At 43.6% G+C, this 20,838-nt stretch overlaps 1 protein-coding gene across 1 annotated transcript in view; it reads right to left on the reverse strand.

Moving 5' to 3' along the window:
- Positions 1–20,838, reverse strand: part of COL23A1 (collagen type XXIII alpha 1 chain) — a 429,766-nt gene that overhangs the window by 390,966 nt on the left and 17,962 nt on the right. Inside the window, exon 2 of the mRNA XM_049874491.1 lies at positions 7,061–7,127. Coding sequence (XP_049730448.1) covers positions 7,061–7,127 — 67 coding nt within the window. The remainder of the gene's footprint in view (positions 1–7,060; positions 7,128–20,838) is intronic.

Consider the following 20,838-nt stretch of genomic DNA (forward strand, 5'->3'; position numbering starts at 1 on the left):
CAAGGTCTACGCAGACAGAAGGAAGGGACTCATATCCTCCTCTTGCCATGGGCAGAGGGTGGTGACCATCTTTGTAGCCTCCCAAACAGTATCATGATAAATGGCAAAAAAAAAAAAAAAAATGAAATTGTCAACCATTTCATTCTACTTGCCTCAACAATCAATGTCCATGGAAGCAGCAGGCAAGAAATCAAAAAACATATTGCATTGGGCAAATTTGCAGAAGACTTCTCTAAAGTTTTAAAAAGCAAAGATGTCACTTTGATGACTAAGGTATGCCTGACCCAAGCCATGTTGTTGTTGTTGTGTGCCGTCAAGTTGATTCTGAGTCACAGCCATCCTATATGACAGAGTAGAACTGCCCCCATAGGGTTTCCTAGGCTGTAACCTTTGTGGGAGCCGATCACTAGGTCTTTTCTTCTGTGGAGTGCTGGATGGGTTCAAACTGTTGACCTTTTTGATTAGCAGCCGAGTACTTAACCATTGTGCAATCAGGACTCCTTGACCCAAGCCATGCAGGTGAAACATGCAGACTCATATGCATGTGAAAGCTGGACAATGAAAAAGGAAGACAGAGAAGAATTGATGCATCCAAACTGTGGTGTTGATGACAAATATCGAATATACCATTAGATGCAAGAAGAAAAAACAAATCAGTCTTAGAAGACATACAATCAGAATGCCCCTTAGAAGCGAGGATGGAGAGACTTTGGCTCATTTACTTTGCACATGTCATCAGGAAAGATCAAGGGCTAGAAAAGGACATCATGTTTGATAAAAGAGAGTCAGTGAAAACAAGGGAAACCTTCAATGAGATGGATTGACAGAACAGCCACAACAATGGATTCAAACATACCAATGATTATGAAGATGGCGCAGGACCAGGCAATGCTTCATTCTGTTAATCCTAAGGTCGCCATGAGTCGGAGTCAACTCGATGGCAACTAACAATGGTGTCTTAGTTTCCTAGAGCTGCTGTAACAAAACACCACAAACTGGGTGGCTTTTAAGAACAGAAATTTATTCTTTCAGAGTTCTGGAGGCTGGAGTCCAGGATCAAGGTGTCAGCCTTCCGAGGGCTCTGAGAAAGAAATCTGTTCCATGCCTCTCCCCTTGTTTCTGGTGATGGTCACCAATTCTCGGTGTTCTGCCTCTGTTGCCACATGGTCATCTTTCTTCTGTCTAATCTTCCATTACTCTTTTCTTCTTTTCTAAGACACCATTTGGATGAGTTCAGGACCAAACTTGCTCTGATATGACCTCATGTCAACTGGCAATATCTTCAAAGATCCTATTCCCAAACAAGGTCATATTCATAGGTATAGAGGTTAGGACTTCAGCATATCTTTCTGAGGGACACAATTCAACCCATAACATGGTCTTCCTTACAACCCCCGTAGAGCCATTCTGGTGATTCAGGGCTCCCATGGGAAAGCAGGACACAGGACTACCCCCAGGTCATGAACAGGGAACACTATTCAGGGCTTTGACATGTACTTTGTCCATTGGCCTCAAAAAAGCCAACAGAGGTAGCCAATATTGTTATAATTTATTGATAAAGATGCTTCCAGCTAGTATGTGTCTGAATCATTTTCCCCATGGTAACTGCAGCTTCTGACTTCCTGATCTGCTAATAACCTCGTTACTTGTTATGCTCTTCTTCCTCCTATTAAGGCCTAGGAGGTTCTACCAAAGAGCAGCTCCAGTGTTGCCCTAAACATAAAATCCTCTCCTACTGATCTATGTCACCCAGTTTTCAAATAACTTAACGCTTAGGGGAGCTCCTGGGTGGTGTAAACAATGCGCTCAATGGCTAACCAAAGGATCGGAGGTTGAGTCTACCCAGAGGCACCTCAGAAGAGAGGCCTGCTGATCTGCTTTTGAAAAATTGGCCATGGAGAACAGTTTCACTCTGACACACATGGGGTCACCATGAGTTGGAGTTGACAGCACCTGGTTTGGTTTTGTTTCTTCTAACACTTAGGAGTGGGGCTAGTCATTCATCTGTGTACCATCTGACTGTCTCTTCCTGTCTCCTGTGTCATCCTTGTCTTTCCAACTGGACTGTAAGGGCCTCGAGGCCAGGGGACTGGTGCTAGGTGTTTTCTGGATCCCCGAGGATGGATCCAACATGCACTCAATATTAACTGGATTCCAGATCCCAAAATGAGTAAGGCCTGGCCCTTGCCCTCAAGAAGCACATACTTTCTGGCCAGGCACCACCAAACCAAAAAACCAAACCTATTGCCATCAAGTCGATTTTGAGTCATAGCAACCGTATAGAACAGAGTAGAACTCTCCGATAGGATTTTCATGGAGTGCCTGGTAGCTTCGAACTACCAGCTTCTGGGTTAGCAGCTGTAGCATGCCGTAGCTCTTAACCACTACACCACCAGGTACCACAGATGCATGAAAAAGGATCAGAACAGATGCCTGCTCAATCTGCTGCAAGAGCAGAAAACAGAGAACCATCAAGAGCCTGGGGAAGAGAGCAGGCTTCTTGAAGGGTGAGTGGGACTGTGTCTGATAGATGACGCAGGAAGAGTGCTACAGACAGGGGAACAGCATGTACACGTGTACTCCAGGAGCCAGGGCCGCATTGTTTGTGAAACTGAAACTCCTGGAACCATCAACCAGAGATTGGATGAAAAAACTGGGGTAAAGTCAGGCAATGGAATACCATCCAGTGGTCAAAATGAATGAACTACAGTGACAGGCAGTAATAGAGATGAGCCTTAGCAATATATTAAGAAGAAAAGAGGGGAAAAAAAAAAAAAAAAACCCAGCCCCAAAAGATTATAAAGGACATGATACCCTTTTTAACAAGTTAAATGCAACTTAGGTTTAAAATACATGCTTTTTTAGCACTGCAGGAACATGAGGTATTATATGAGAAGGAAAGCAATGGAATGACAACCACAGGATGAGCCTTGGGTGGGTGTGATGGTTAAGATGGTGTGTCAACTTGGCTGGGCCATGATTCTCAGTGTTTATGTGTGATCACTCCCATGATGGAATCTGCTGTCAGTAGCCAATCAGTTGAAAGGGAGTTTCATTGGGCATGTGGCCTGCATCCGAATATAAGCAGACATCCTGGCTTTTGCCTGCTCTGGATCCAGTAGCTGGCTCCTGTTCGTCTGACCTCTGGTTCTTTGGACTTGAGCTAGCAGCTTATCTGCTGATCTTGGGATTCATGGATCTTCACAGTCCGTGAGCAAGAGCCCTGCTCTCCGACCTGCCGATCTTGGGTTTGCCAGCCTCTGTGGCTACGTGAATCAGGAGAAGCCTCTATTCTGATCCACGGACTTGGGACATTCCAGCGTCTACAATTGCATGAGACATTTCCTTGATATAAATCTCTCTCTGTATATATTTATACGTTTTATTGGTTTTGCCTCTCCAGAGAACCCAGCCTAAGACAGTGAGGGAGGTGGGGAATGGGTGCAGGAGGAGCCCAGAATGATGGAATTACTGTCAAGGTCCTGACTTTTGTTATGGGTGATGGGTTCATGGGTGCTAAGTACATTATTATAAACATATAAAATGAAGTGAATACAATAAATGGCCAATGATAAGAGTGTGTCATCAACCAAGGACTATGATTAACCCACTTCTATATGCTCGAGGGAGCCCTGGTGGCACAGTGGTTAAGAGCGTAGCTGCTAACCAAAAGGTCAGCAGTTTGAATTCACCAGCTGCTCCTTGTAAACCCTATGGGAGCAGTTCTATTCTGTCCTATAGGGTTGCTATGAGTCGGAATTGACTCGGCAGCAACGGGTTTGGTTTTTTGGTTTTATACACTCAAGGATCAAAAAAAATAAGGTTCCTTATGGTATACAGGAAAAATATAAAAGCAAGCATGGGAATGATACCAGTGGGCACCTCTGTGACTCTGAAGATGCTATGGGGAGGTCTATAGGGTAGGTGGAAGGTACACCACTGTTTTATTATTTTCTGGACTTTTCTATATGGTTGAAATATTATATAATTTAAAATATTAAGATTCAATTCAATTCCTAGGTATATACACAAAGGAATTGAAAGCAGGGACTCAGAGACTTGTACACCAATGTTCACGGCAGTATTATTCACAATAGCCAAAAGGTGGAAACAGCCTAAATGTCCATCAACAGAGGAATGGATAAACAAAATGGGGTATACACGTACAATGGAATGTTATTCAGCCATAAAGAGAAATGAAGTTTTGATACTTGCTACACATGGATGAGCCTTGGAAACATCGTGCTGAGTAGAATAAACCAGACACAAAAGGACAAACATTGTATGATCTCACTTAGGTGAAATATCTACAAGGGACACATGTACAGAGACAAGAATTTATTGGTGGCTGCCTGGGAAGTGGGGAAATGGGGAGCTGTTATTTGAGGGGTGCTGAGTTTGTGTTTTGGGTGATGGAAGACTTTGGAGATGGATAGCAGTGATGGTTACACAACACGATGAATGTAACTGTCACTGAATTGTGCACTTAAAATGGTTAAAACGGCAATTTTTTGGTTATATACATTTTCCTACTTAATGTTTGATCAATTCATTGTAAAACAATAAAACAGTCCCTTTCCTGGTGTGGAAGGTCTCTTTCCTGAGAACAGTACATGCTGAGAACTGCTGAACAAAGGATCCACTGTGCTCTGGTACCCGTGCCCCAGCTTCCTCCACCCTCTTTTTTTTTTTTTTAAGCTTTGTGTGGGTGTGACAATTACGTATGTAACAAATGATCTGCATTTCAACATTCCTCGTGTATACAATTCAGTGACATTAATTACGTGTATCATGTCATTCAACCATCACCATTATTTTATACAAATTTTCTAAAATTTCCCATCACCCTTAACAGCTCAGTATCCCCTAAGCAGTGAGTCCCCCTCTTCCCCTCCCTCCCACCTGCCCTGGTAACCACTAAGAAACTTTGGTCTCTGTACATTTACCTATTCCAGATATTTCACTTAAGGGGGATCATACAATATTTGTCCTTTTGTGCCTGACTTATTTTACTCTGTCTAATGTTTTGAAGGTTTAGCCATGTCATAGCATGTTCCAGGGCTTCATTTCTCTTTACGGCTAATAATAGTCCATTGTATGCACATACCACATTTTGTTTATCCATTCATCTGTTGATGAACACTTGGGCTGTTTCTATCCTTCAGCCATTGTTAATAGAGCTGCAATAAACATGGGTGTACAAGCATCTGTCTGCCAACCTCTCTTTGAAGAAAGACAGGGCATAGAGAAGAAAGGATGCTCAAGCACAGTCAGTCACTTCAACCCCAGGCTGACCACAGTGTGATCACAGGTGTCTTGCAGGCAGCTGCCTGATTCAGAGCCCAGCCCCAGGCCTGGCCAGGGTCTCAGATGAAACGGCCTTAATCACAAAGCCTCTGGCAGCAAGTCTCCTCAGAAACTGAGTTTTCTCTGATGCACATGAGATCCACCTTTGCAGAAGTCACAGGGAATCTCCCAGCCTTGAGTTCCATTTCTGGACCAGTGCAGCGGATTGGGAAATGGATAGAGCAATAGTGAGGACGAGGGCCACTGCACTCAGCTAGTGTGTTCTCTGAACCAATAAGAAAATTTACTTTGTCTGGCCTGTTGGAAAGTCTGAGAAATACTATGATTTTCCACTGAAAGGATAAGTCCAACCCTCAAAATACCTGGGCTGAGATGACACCTAGATTCTCAATCATGGTCTGTACAAAGCTCCCATGTGGACATCAGGAAGACCTGTTTTCCGCTACCGAGGAGTCAATTTGATATGAATCTGATTTGAGTTGCCTGGATTAGGAATGAACAAATGCTTTTACTCCTAGCCATCCTGGTTGGTGTGGATTCAGTTGTGTCCCCCAAAACACGTGTCATCTTGGCCAGGCCATGATTTCCAGTATGGTGTGATTGTCCACCATTCTGTCAACTGATGAGATTTTCCTATGTATTGTAAATCCTACCTCTATGGTGCTAATGGAAACCCTGGTGGCGTAGTGGCTAAGAGCTATTGCTGCTAACCAAAATGTTGGCAGTTCAAATCCACCAGGCACTCCTTGGAAACCCTATGGGGCAGTTCTACTCTGACTTACAGGGTCGTTATGAGTTGGAATTGACTCAACAGCAGTGGGTTTGGTTTGGGTTTTTGGTTACGGTCTTAATGAGGCAAGACTTAATCTATAGGATTAGGTTGTGTCTTGAGTCAATCTCTTTTGAGATATAAAACACAGAATCAAGCAGAGAGACAGGGGGACCTCATACCACCAAGAATGAAGAATGAGGAGGGGAGCATATCCTTTGCACCCAGGGTCCCTGCTCTGAGAAGCTCCTAGACCAGGGGAAGATTGGTGGCAAGGACCTTCCTCCGGAGCTGACAGAGAGAGAAAGCCTTCTCCTGGATCTGGCACCTTGAATTTGGACTTCTAACCTCCTAAACTGTGAGAGAATAAAATTGTTTGCTAAAGCCATCCACTTGTGGTATTTCTGTTATAGCAGCACTAGATAACTAAGACACTGGTCTACACCAGCAAAACCAAAGACAGACATAATTATGGGAATAATTCAGACTGTGTTTCCTGTTCCCTTTCTCTACCTCCACCAAAAGCAATGAAAACAAAGCAAAACAAAACTACATTCACCAGATTATTTATCAACCCTCCCCACGTCTGAAATAGAGCTAGATGTGCAATGGTAATGCAGTGTGAATGGTGTCTCTTGGAGATTTGTACCTAAGTTTCCCCACCTTTAAAACAGAAAAGCTGCTACTTCCCTTCAATCAAAGCCTTTATTACGTCATTTCTATCAGTTTTTTTCGTTCCTATACAAACACCACTGTCCTCATCAGAGCAAGTCAGTTGATTCTGCTGAAATCACTGACTAGTGAGCCGGCCAGGAAAGATTAAGGCCTCAGGATGATCCACAAGGTACAACAGTCTGAAACACAACACGAGCCTCTTAACCGTCCTCAGCAGGGTTTGCTGCCAAAAGCAGTTGTGGGCACACAGCAGAGAGAAGGGCCAGGCCTCTGGAGACAGGACCCAGTAAGGAGTGAGCCTCCACATACCTGGGGGGCAGATGCACTCAGATGGAGCTTCCCGAACTGTCCGCAGCTTGGCTAGTCCCGCCAATTTCTGGAAAAAAAAATGAGGGTGAATTTCAGAGACGAGAAGAGTTGTTGTTGTTGTTAGTTGCAGAGTCAGCTCATGGCAACCTTATCTATAACTTACTAAATAACATATATATAAAACATATAACACAGAATATATGACATGTAATTATATAACGTTTACATATGGTGGCACAGTGGTTAAATGCTACAGCTGCTAATCAAAATGTCAGCAGTTTGAATCCACCAGCCACTCCTTGGAAACTCATGAGGCAGTTCTACTTTATCCTATAGGGTCACTATGAGTCAGAATCTACTTGAGGGCAACAGGTTTGATTTTGATTTTATACATAAATTATATATAATACATAACATACAACATAACCTTATATATAACAGAACCAAATGCTGTCCAGTCCTGTGCCACCTTCATGACCTTTGATATGTTTGATATTTTTGTCGCTGTCGTGTCAATCCACCTCACTGAAGGTTTTTCTCCTTTTTGCTGACCCTTTACTTTATTGAGCATGATGTCCTCTTCCAAAGAGCGGTAGAAGTGAAAAAATCAACAAAAACAAATTTATCTGAAGGATTTGCAGCCATAGAGTTGCTTCCTAGAACTGTTTTTCAAAGTTCATTAAATTCTACAGGGAATTTTAAAATGAGAGGAGAAACAAAAGTCCAACAACTACTGGTCAGTCCCTGAAAGGAAGGTGAGGGGTGTATCCTTTGTTACAACAATTTGAATAAAACAGCCAGAGTTAAAAACAACAGAAACAGCAACCAAGAAAAGTCAATGTGGCCATGAAGTCAGTATGAAGAAGGGAGGGCAGAGCAGAGTCTGAGTACGGCAAATCAAAACTGGCCGTTTGGACAGCTATTGGTATTCACAAGGTCACCCCCATCCCATGGGCACCCAAGAAGCCCCTCCCAGCCCACAGCTCTCTGACCTGATAACCAAGGCCTAACTCACCCTGAGGAGAACATTTCCCTTCCTTCTCACCAGTGAGATTCTTCGCCTAGAAAATTCGGTGCAGACAACCTAACTAAAACCTCTACACATGCCGAGCCTTGTGCTAGATGTGAGTGATGGGAAAAGAACTGCCACAGAAATGAGAGTCAAAAGTCACAGCTATGCAATGGTGACAACTCCCAGGTACACCTCTTGCATGAACAACGCCACCTGATTTGATCTCAGGGCCACCTAAGAGGCCTGAAGAACTGTCCCTCAGTCACAGATGAAGGGACACGGGTGTGGCAAAAAGAAGTAATTAGTCTCAAATCTGGGTTTAGGGGTGTGAAGTGATTGGCCCATAATCCCGAATCTCGTCACAAGTCTAATTCTGACAAGGACACAAAAAGTATTAATCTTTCTCTAGGAAAAAAACAAAACCCTGAAAACAAAGCATGAATGTGTAAACCCAGTGAACAGTGTGCAACTCTCCTACCAGCATGGGTACTTCAGGTCCAAACATAAAAATGTTACTGTTTAAGCACTGCTTTTTTTTTTTCTTTAGAGAAGGTGGGAATAGTACCTTCCTCCTTTCCCCCACCCAAACCTGAGACTCAGGGGTCTTGAGACTTTGACCTATCAAGCCTGGAATTTTCAAACCACCCTCAGGCAAAACCTCTTCAGGACCCCTGTGAGCCCAGTCTGCCTCCATCTGAAATGGTCCAGAGCCAAAAACTGAGCCACGGAACTCCTGACCTCTGTAAGTGCTTTCGAGTTCCACACCCACCACTGTCCATCCTCCAGCTTCTTCCTCGTCTTACAAATGGGCAAGGAAGGCAGAGGAGCTGATACTGAAAACAGTGGTAAGTTAAGCTTAGTGGGGAGGGGAGGGCTTGTCCCCCTCCCCCCAGAATGGTCTCTCTAAGTGGAGCAGCTGCTACAGTTTTTAAGGTAACGTGCTGATATGCGACTATTAGCACCATGATGACAAAATGTTGGAGGGAGCAATGTAAAGGCAGTACTAGGCAGGCCAGAGGGTGCTCAACTCAAGGGTGGGGGCTTTAGGTACACTCACTTCACCCATACCTCTCAGGCCCCCAGAACCTTCAGCTTGTTCCAGAGGTTGGGACCAGGCTAAAACTCTAGATGCTAGACCCTCAGCTCCCAGCCTGGACCTCCACCTGCCACTCATTGATCTGGGGCACCTACTACCTGGCCCAGAGCTGACCCTGTGCACTGCCTGGAACCCAACCTCCAGAGGCCCCCGCAGCCGCCAGGGACTCCCACCCGGTGAAGTGAAACCAGCACTGTACAGGCAGCAGCAGAGCCCCTCTTGCCTTCAGCCAGGGCCAGAGCCAGGAGCCCAGAGAGGGGCTGATGATTTTGCACTGGAGCCCTGGCTCCTCCACTGACCACACCCATGCTCACTGAATGGGGTGGGGGTGAGGGAACAGCTGCAAAAGCTGTCTGCAAATGCAGGTTAGAGCGGGACTTCAGAACTCACTTTTTCCCCATTGTGCTTGCAGATACTCTAAAAGATTTGAACATTTACTTTGGGAAGAGAACCCAGCCTTCTGGTTTAAGCTAGTCAATTCGTGCTTGAAGCTCTCCTTTGTTTTATGCTAGATAGGACAGAAGGGACTGCCACATGAATTTTCTTTTTTTAACAAAAGGATTTAATCCTTTTTTAACAACTGCTATCACATCTGGGCCACCGACCTTTTGGTTAGCTGCTGAGCGTTTACCCACTGTACCACCAGGGCTCCTTGTATAACAGAGAAAAGAAGGAAGTGTTAAATGTAGCCAAATCCTTTACTATCACCATGATCTTTGATATGTTTGAGCCCATTGTTGTAGCTACTGGGTCCTATCTCATTGAGGGTCTCCCTCCTGTTCACTGAGCCTCCACCTTACCAAGCTTGTCCTTTCCAGCCATTGGTCTTTGAGTTTTTACCGTCAGCTATTCTAATTACTTGTATGCATTTGTTTTCCTAGATTAGACAGTGAAGCTGTAAACTTTTATCTCCTATCCCTCTACCTCCCCCACCTCCAGGCTCCTGTCTGTGGGTTTGAAATGTTATTACTATGAACACAAAGTGAATTAGAAACCCAATCCCACAATCGTTATAGCCATCCTTTTTGTCTTTGTTTTGTTTTTAATTCTAAGAAAATATTCTTTGGTGTCCAGGTTTGTAAAAACGATTTAAAAGCCTCAACTTTTAAAATTCAATTATCTGGCAGCACCCGGAGCATCTGCAAGCAATATGGTCTTGGTTTTCCATATGCAAACAAGTCCTGACTCCAAAAGTAAATAAAGGATGAGTTTCTGAGAAAAGACTAGATATGGTGGGGGCATTCCTTCCAAAAGTCCTGAGAAAGAGAGCTTGAAGTTTTGGGGGAGGGGTGGTAAGAGCGGAGGGAAAACTAATCAGGAAAAACAGTGGTTTTCAAAAAAGCAGTGCATGGCCAGATGGTAAATTTATTAATGCTCTGTCGGCACACTAGTTTGGAACACCTCACCAGATGTTAGATCACCTCAAACGGTTTCATCGTGATGAAACGTAGATCGACATACAAAAAAAAAAAAAAAGGGATATAAGGATTTATTTCCGTAAAATGCTGCAAATAAAGCTGTAAAGACATTCCTATCCTTTGACTGAGAATTCCTACTGCAGGGACTATATCCCAAGGAAATAAATCAGCAGACGCAAAAACTGACATTCATGAAGAAGTTGCACTGCCAAACTGTGAGTGGGCTTAGTGAGGGGCAGTGAATTCCCTGGATGGAACCGTCATAGCGCCATGAAATATCATGATGAAGACTATGCAGCAACAAGAAGAAAAATGTTTACAATAAAGAAAATGTCAACATCTGTGTAAAAAATCAGGCATGGTGAGGCAGCAACTACCAAAATGTGAACCCATTGGGTATTGGGATTATGGTGATTTATTTCTTTAAAAAATTCTTTCCACGTCGTTGTAAGATCAACATCTCAATAAGTAAAAGACCCTGGAAATAGAAGAGCCAAGATGAATCTCTCTGCCAAGCGCAATTTCTGAATGATGAACTAATGATTCTGTCTGTTAGGAAAACCTAATTCCAGGATCAGCTTTGCTAATACACACACACCAAAAGCATCGAAAAAGACCTGCCAGGAATCAAACCATGCGTCTGTCTGTCTGTCTCTGCCTCTTTCTCGCTCTATCTGCTCGCCACTTGACCCATACCAAAAACCAAACCCACTGCCATCGAGTTGATTCTGACTCATAGAGACCCTATAGGGCAGAGTAGAACTGCCAGATAGAGTTTCCAAGGAGCGTCTGGCGGATTCGAACTGCCGACGTCTTGGTTACCAGCTGTAGCACTTAACCACTAGGCCACCAGGGTTTCCATTTGGCCCATAAGAACCTACATCTGTGCCTGTGCCAGCAACTCAACAAGACAGCATTTCCAGGCTCTTTTGCCATTCTTTTTTTTTATAGCCCACAATGATGGTGATGGCAATGATGTTAACAAGTATGATTAAAGTAGTATTATCAAGATTATTGATTGCTTATTATGTGCCAGTTACGGTGCCAATAGCTTTTATCTCATCTAGTCCTCCTAATAACCTGGTGAGGTGGAAATTATTATCATACCTGAAGCCTCTGCAGAGACTACCCTCCGCGCCCCGCCGCGGATTCCCTGCCCCCGCCCCACAGCCCAAGCCACAGCTTCTAACTGTAGTTTGGCCTGACCAAGTTGCGGCCATAACCACAGTTTGAATTCAGTGCCAGAATCCTGCGCGGGCACAAACCAAGATTTTGGTGCAGGCACAGGACCTGAAGAGCTGTGTCCTTGGCCTGTCCTTGGACCTGAACGTCACCGACATGATTCAACATCCGGACCTCCAAACGTGGACATGGGAAGGCTAAGGGCGAAGAGTTCTGGGCACCAAAGCCAACCCCCAGACGCCACTGGAAATAAAAAGCTCCCTAACCCCCTCAGACAGCAAGCACGTGGTCTTATGGTAGCTAGAGCCCGCCTTGCTACTTGCCTGTGCAGGCAATAAATTTCCACTGTTTGCCTTACAACTGCTGTTGTAGCTTCCGTCTTATTTCCATCGGCTAACAGGAGAAGAACCCTCGTTCAATTACATACCCATTTTCCAGATAAGAAAACTGAGACTTAGAGAAGGCAATGTTCCACAGCAGGGGTCAGGGCTAGATTTCTATCTGGCTCTTAACTAACTCTAACCACACACCAATACAACCTCTACTTACAAGCAATTTTAATGCTTAACAAACAAACAAAAAAAAGTTGCTATCAAAATCCAGGTTATGTACAACTATAGGGTCAGAAAACAGATCAGTGGCTGTGAAAGTTTAGGAGCGTGTGAAGAGTTGACTACAAGGGGCCTCACAGAGGAGTTTTTAGGGTGATAGGACTGAGGCGGTGGATACACGATTCTTTGCATTTGTCAAAATCCATAGGATTGTACATTACAAAGAGCGAACTTAAATGGGTACAAATTAAAAATAAAATCAACCAGAATTTTGGAGAATCCCAGGGTGGAATGCAAACTGTGACCAATAAATCTAATTGTATTAAAATTGTATGATATAACCTCAGTGATGATTGTGGGGGGGGAAGAAGTTGACCTAGGTAACTTTGCAAAATGGTGTTCTGACTGAAAACTGTAAGGCTAAAGACAAAAGGGCCTGTACATAAACACAGTACTCTAGTTGGTAAGATTGTATCTCACAGGGGTATGTTAATCATTTTGAAACTACCTTACATATGTATTGAAAACCCTGGTGGTGTACTGGTTAAGAGTTTGGCTCCTAACAAAGAGGTCGGCAGTTCACGTATACCAGCAGCTCCTTGGAAACCCTATGGGGCAGTTCTACTCTGTCCTACAGGGTCACTATGAGTTGGAATTGACTCAACCACAATGGTTTTTGTTTGTTTGTTTGTTTTTACATATATATCAAGGTTGAACAAATAAGTACATAAATAGTGGGTAATGAGAGCCAGGTTTCTCAATGTCTGAGAAAGAAGTTATAAATAAGCAAGGGGGGAAAGATAGACTGAACCCTGCCGTGCTGGATTACAGTCAGAGACATCACTGTGAACTCATGTTTATTTTACACGTACAGATAGATATACACAGAAATAATTATAAATATGTGTCTATGTTGTTGTTAGTTCCTGTTGAGTCGATTCTGGCTCAGGCCAACTCATGCTGGCCTGATGTGTACAGCGTAGAACTGCTCCACAGGGTTTTTAAGGCTGTGACTTTTCAGATAGAGATCACCAGGCCTGTCTTCTGAGGCACGTCTGAGTGGGTTAGAATTGCAAATCTTTTGGCTGGTAGTCAAGCGCTTAGCCATATGTGCCACCCAGGGACTCCACAGTACATAAATAATTATAGATATGTGTATATAGAAGAAGGAGCCCTGGTGACACATTTGGCTGCTAACCGAAAGGTCAGCAGTTTGAACTTACCAGGTGCTGTGAGGGAGAAAGATGTGGCAGTCTGCTTCCTTAAAGATTTCAGCCTTGGAAGCCCTGAGGGGGCGTTCTACTCTGTCCTATAGAGTTGCTATGAGTCAGAATCGATCGACAGCAACAAGGTATATAGAGGGGTTGATGGCAACTAACAACAACAACATATATATGTGCATTTCCTAGCTGTCTTCAGAGGGGGACCAGAAGCAGTGACACCCCAGTAGCAAGAAACACACCCAGTGCCCAGATCCTGGTTCCTCTGCATCATTCTCCAGTTAAAGGAACTAGTGCCTCTTGGAGAAATGGCTGGTTCTAGTGCTGGGGCAGGAAAAATTCCAGGTTAGCCTGGAGTTTATCTTGTAACGCCAGAAAGTAAGGAAGTGCTTAAAAAAGGGGAGGCAGTGTTGATGTCAAAGAAACACAAAAGCTGACCTGAATGGGTCTCCAGTTGGCCAAATTTGGAACAATTTAAGCAACAAAATAAATAACCTAGTATTTGATTATAATATCCATGAGTCCATACTGATGCAAATGGCTGAGTAAATAAACAATTGAGGAATAACAGACAAACCTCCAGTACAGATACATTTAAAGTAATTTATATAGATATTCCCCTCCTTCAAGAAAGAAGTGGAGCCTAATTCCCCTCTCCTTGAGTGTGCGCTGGACTTAGTGACTCACTTCTACAGAATAGAGTATGGAAAGGGAGGAAAACAGTAACTTTACCGCAGAGAAACTTGGCAAACCCTACATCAGTCAGATGATCAAGGTCAACATCAACAGTGATAAGTCATGTTGACAGTATGTACACACAATATTATGAGAATGGCATTTTACATCTAAGGTCTTCTTCCCAAAAACCCATACCACCACCGCTAGTTGCTGTTGAGTCGATTCTGACTCATGGCAACCTCATTTGTTTCAGAGGAGAACTGCGCTCCACAGGGTTTTCAATGGCCGATTTTTTTTTAAGTAGATTGCCAGGCCTTTCTTCTGAGGTGCCTCTGGGTGGACTCAAACCTCCAACCTTCTGTTTAGCAGCCAAGTACATTAAACATTTGCATTACCCAGGGACTCCCCAAAACCCATAACTCCAGTCTAATCATGAATAAAACATCAGACAAATCCCAATTGTGGAACATTCTACAAAATACCTGAGCAGTACTCCTCAAAGCTATCAAGGTCATCAAACACAAAGAAAGTCTGAGAAAATGTCGTTGATTAAACAAAGATAAGAAGATAATGACAACAAATGTAATATAATGTCTTGGAGAGATCCTGGAACAGGAAAAGGGCATTAGGAAAAAAGGTAATGAAATCCAAATGAAGTGTTGTACACCACTGTACCACAGTCTAGTAAGACGTTAACAGCGGGCACTGGGTGAAGCGTATATGGAAATTCTCGGTACAATCTTTTCCGAGTTTTCTGTAAATCTAAAATTATTCTAAAATAAAGCTTATTTAAAAAAACAGATGGGGCATATTAAAGGGACACAGAAACCGACCTGAATGAGCTCCCAATGGGCAGAGCTGGAATAATTTAAGCAATAAAATAAATAACACAGGATTGGATTATAACACAAAGAGTAAGTTAAGTACCCCTGAGTCCATACTGATTAAAAAAAAAAAAAAGACTATAAATGGTGAAAAGGACAAACCTTCCTTATAGAGTAATTTCCAAGTAATATATGTAGGTGCTTCCCCCTCCAGGCAGTGGAGCCGAATTCTCCTCCCCTTGAGTCAAAATCAACTAGATGGCAGTGGGTTTGAGTGTGGGCTCCCCAGGTGCTCCTTGGAAACTCTATGGGGCAGTTCTACTCTGTCCTATAGGGTTGCTATGAGTTTGGTGTTTTGTTTGTTTTTTTGAGTGTGGGCTGGACTTAGTGACTCACTTCCAAAGAATAGAATATAGAAAGGGAAATATTTAACTTTACAGTGGAGAAATCTGGTACATACTATATTAACCAAGTGATTAAGGTTAATACCAGCAGTGATGCGTCATATTGACATCATGTACCCCTGGTATAAGGTGGCTTGGTGGCACAACAGTTAAGTGCACTTGGCTGCTAACTGAAAGGTCAGCCGTTCAAACTCACCAGCCGCTCTAGGGGGAGAAAAGACCTGGCAATTTGCTCCCATAAAGACTTCAGACTAGGGAAACCCTATGGGGGAGTTTTACTCTGTCCTATAGGGTCAACTAGTCAACTATGAGTTGGAATTGAGGTGATGACACACAACAACAACACTCCCTGACATGATGCCATGAAAACACCACCCCAATTTAGTGGTATTTCCCAACATTCATAACCTAGTCGTCATGAGAAAAATCAGACTAGCCCAAATGGAGGGATGTTCTAAAATATACCTGGATCAATACTTGTCAAATCTGTCAAGGTCATGAAAAACTCAGACAGACTAAGAAACTGTCACAGATCAGAGGAGATGAAGAAGACATGACAAGAAAATGAAAAATATACTGTACATAAGTGTCCTGGAAGAGAAAAAGGATATTAGAGAAAAAAACTGGTGAAACCTGAATAACGCCTGCAGTTCAGTTAAAAAAAAAAAAAGTAGCAGAATCACAAAATCACTTACCACCAAGATACGGCAAGGTAATGCAGCTCTGTTATTTTCTATAACAGATCTAGTAATTTTTTCATTGCAGAGAAATTCACATTCCATAAAATTAACTATTTTAAAGCAAGCAATTCAATGGCATTCTGCACATTCACACTGTTGTACAACAACTACCTCTATATAGTTCCAAAACATTTTTATCACACAGTTGCTCCCCATTCCCTCCTCCCCTCAGCCCTTGGAAATCACCAAACTGTGTTCTGTCTCAATGGATTTACTTACTACAGATATTTCATATAAATAGAGTCATATGATACACGACCTTTTGTGTCTGGCTTCCTTCACTTAGCATGTTTTCTAGGTTCATCCGTCTTGTAGTATGTATCAGTGCTTCATTTTTATAGCTGAATAATATTCCACTGTATGTATACACCACAATTTATCATCTATTGACGGACATTGTGCTGTTTCCACCTTCTGGCTATTGTGAGTAGTGCTGAATGTACATGTATTTGTTTGGGTATATACCTAGGAGTGGAACTGCTGGATCATATGGTAATTTTATGTTTAACTTTGTGAGGAACTGCCAAACTGCTTTCAACTACCCTCCCACCAGCAATGAATGCAGGTTCTAATTTGTCCACATCCTCACCAACACTTGTCAGTTTCCATTAAAAAAAAAAATTGTAGCCATCCTAAAAAAAAAAAAAGTGGGTGTTAAGTGGTACCACATTGTGATTTTGATTTGCATTTCTCTAATGGCTAATGCAGCCCTGATGCTTAAGAGCTCAGGTTGCTAACCAAGAGGCTGGCAGTTCAATCTACCAGCCACTCCTTGGAAACCCCATGGGACAGTCCTATTCTATCCTAGAGGATCACTATGAGTAAGAATCAACTTAATGGCACACAACAACAATGGCTAATAATGTTGAGCATCTTTTCATGTGTTTGTTGGTCATTTACAGATCTTCTTTGGAGAAATGTCTATTCAAGTCCTTTGCCCATTTTCTAACTGGTCTTTTGTCTTTTTGTTGTTAAATTCCTTATATATTCTGGATACTATACGTTCTTTATATATTCTGAATACTAGACCTTTATCAGATATATGATTTGCAAATATTTTATCTATTATATTATTTATCACGTATATTAACTTATCTATTCTTGATCAGAGTTCTAACCGCCTCCAACAAAGACACATCAATATGGGCACATTAAAATCATCTTGAAAATTGGAGGTGATGGGAATGTGCCCATGGTTTCATGCTAGCTATCATATTAGTCTTTATTGAGATCTCGCTAGATTAATACACATGATTTGGGCCTGATTCTCTTCAGTTAATAGTAATTGTATTAGTTTCCTATTGGTGCAGAACAACTTGCCACAAACTTAGCAGCTTAAAACAACACATTTATTATCTCATCGTTTCTGTGGTCAGAAGCTTGGACATAGCTAAACTGCGTTGTCTGTTCAGGGTTTTACAAGGCTGAAATCAAGGTGTCAGCCGGGCTGTGCTTCTTTCTGGAGCATAGGGTCCTCTTTCAAGTTCATGTGATTTCTTACGTTTGCAGGATTGAGACCTACATTCTCTCACTGGCTGTTGCCCGAAGGCTGCACTCAGTTCCTAGAGGCCACTCACAGTTCCTTGCTTGTGGCCCCTTCTCTAGACCCTTTCACGTTTCAAATCTCTCCGACTTCAGGAAGGGTCCAGTCTCTTTTAAGGGCTCTTCTAAGTCAGGCCCACCCAGAAGAATCTTTCTTTTGATTAACTCAAGGTGAACTTATGAGTAATTCAATGACAGGAGTGAGAGCCATCATACTCACAGCTTCCACCTGCACTCAAGGGGAGGAGTTACACAAGGATTGTACACCAGGGGATGGGAATCCTGGCAGCCATTTTAGAATTCTGCCTGCCACAGTAATTATCAGTTAACTTTCTACTCCTGATAAATATACAATGGTTATATACTTACGTACAGTGTATTTTTCTACAAATTTAAAATTACTCAAAATTAAAAAAAAGCCACACCATGCATGTCCACTTCCAGCCAAGACGTGTAACAGCTAGATGTATACTCCTACGTAAAACAAGCAAAAATCCACAAATAAAATCTATGATACAATGGCCTTGTAGACATTATATATCAGGCAGTATAGGACAGGGAGCTTCGAGACACAAAAAGAAACAAGGTGTGTGATTGTTAAGGTTGCATGTCAATCTGGCTGGGCCATGATTCTCAGTGGTTTGGCAGTTATGATGTAGTTTGGCAGTCATATGATGCTGTGATCACTTACATGATGAGATTTGATATAATGCGATCACCTCCATGATGGGATCTGCTGTGAGTAGCCAATCAGTTGAAAGGGAGTTTCCTTGGGGGTGTGGCCTGCATCCAATGTAGGTGGACTTCCTGGCAAGGCTTGCTGGGTTTTGCTCACACTGGATCCTGCAGCTGGCTCCTGTACATCTGACCTCTGGTTCTTGAGACTTGAGCTAGCAGATTACCTGCCATCTTGCCTGCCAATCTTGGGATTCATTGGTCTTCACAACCTGTGAGCCAGAGCCCTACTGTCTGACCTGCTGATCTTGGGTTTGCCAGCCCCTGTGGCTATGTGAATCAGGAGAAGCCTGCAGCCTGACCATGGATTTGGGACATTCCAGCCTCTATAACTACATCAACCATTTCCCTAATATAAATCTCTCTCCATATATATATATATATATATATATATATATATATATGCTTTACTGATTTTGCTTCTCTACAGAACCCAACATAAGAAAATGTGAGTCTGACAACTGCAACTGCTTCTACCTACTGCCTGGAGAGTTTCTAGGCTGGGGCACGGGGAGGGGAAACACAGGTTAAGCCTGGCAGCCTCCCCAAAATTGAAGAGATGGAACTTAGAGTCCAGGGAGGCCAAGCAAGCTAGAGTTTTCAGGGCAGAGGACAGAGAGATAAGAGCTACACAGGGAGAACCACAGAGATCTGCCTGGAGACCCCTCTGAGTATTACAGTATTGATCAGTCAATGTTGTGAAGAAACCACCCAAGACCAGGGAAAGAACAGGCCATGGCTTCCACAGGCTTGGCTGGGTGGTGGGGCAGGTGTGCTGGGTCTGAAGGCACCACCTCACCACTATGACCTTCCAATTCCACCTTAGTGCTGCACCAAACCTCACTGGCAGAGTGAAGGTGAAGACAAAATGAGAGAGCATCTAGCCCAGCCCAGGCATTTGGCAGGAGCCCCGTAACTTTCCTGTGAGGAATGTGGGTTTAATCAGTGACTCCCATTGGCACGCTGGGTGACTCTTTTCCAAACCACATCAGCAAACATATTTTGCTTAAGAGTCCCTGCTCAGTCCTGAAATACATTTGTGTGTTTTGAAAGGTTTGGTCTACACACAAGACGCAATTCTTCAATAATCCTTAATTCATGTTTCATTTGTTATTTTTCAAAGACACATCACTTCCCCTCAGAACCCATCTTCTAAGATTCACCGTGCTGGGCTGAGAGCAGGGGAGTGGACAGTTTCCGCCAGGGCTTTTGACGTGTTGACAAGGGCCCTCAGGTACCCAGAGCTGATTCCTGCTCAATCAGGGTATATGGCCCCTAAGCCTTCTCCTCACCGCATGCAGAATCTTCTCCATGAGGTACAGCCACCCATGTCAGGCCCTACTTAAATGCCCATGCCGTGTTTCCCCTGCTTCCTGTTGACCCCTGCCCTCTTGGTCCTGTCCACAGTGAATGGCTGGAGGTTCCCCTAATGTATCAAGCCTGATTGATGGAGTAGGGCTCTCCAGGTCCCCCACCCCTTTACTTCCTCATGACTCCTTAAGGTTATCCATCTGGCCCCTATGGGCACCAAGTGAGCAGGGCAGTGAGGAGGCCTTAAGGACCTGGTAGGCTTTGAGTGTTGGGGTGTGTGGGGTTGCTATTTTATCAGCCTACAAGTGATGGGAGGCATTGATGGCTGATGTGGGTGCAATCACCACAAGGTAGCATTTAGAAGGTGAACAAGGTAGATGTGTCTAGACTTTTCTGCAGCATGCAGTGGCCGAAGTCAGAAAGGTAAAAAATAACTATTTCAAGGCAGGCAAGGCTAATGGTACTGAAGAGTCCCTGGGTGGTGGAAATGGTTAATGCACTCGGTTGCTAACCAAAAGGTTAGAGGTTCAAGTCTACCCAGCGGCACCTCAGAAGAAAGGCCTGGTGATCTACTTCCAAAAAATCAGCCACAGGAAATCCTGTGGAGCACAGTTCTACTCAGTAATGCATGTGGTCACCATGAGTCACAGTTGACTTGATGGCAACTGGCTACTAGGGCTGAAATCAAGGGGACAGATGAAAGCCCATGAAGAAACAACCAGCAGGACTGGCCTGGCGGACCTGCAGTTACCGTTTTCTAGATTCATCTCACTGGGTGCTAAGCCTGAGGTGGGATCCTCATTACTGTCCTGGGAAGGAGATGGAAGAACTGCTCCCAGGAAAGCCCTCTACATGAGACATTCACAGTCCTGGTGGCCACTGACTGCAGGGATTGAAAGGGGGCAGTGGAGGAAGAAGGGAGCCAGCAGGGCTGGGCAGGGTGCACCACTTCATCCTTACGGAAACTGGGTAAGGCAGATTCTGTACCTGTTTTCCCAGAGGATGAAGCTGAGGCTGGGAAAAGCTGACGAATTTGTCCCAGGTTACTGCCGCTGGTATAGAGGC

The sequence above is a fragment of the Elephas maximus genome, chromosome 2, assembly GCF_024166365.1.
Source record: "Elephas maximus indicus isolate mEleMax1 chromosome 2, mEleMax1 primary haplotype, whole genome shotgun sequence".
In the NCBI taxonomy this organism is placed as follows: Eukaryota; Metazoa; Chordata; class Mammalia; order Proboscidea; family Elephantidae; genus Elephas; species Elephas maximus.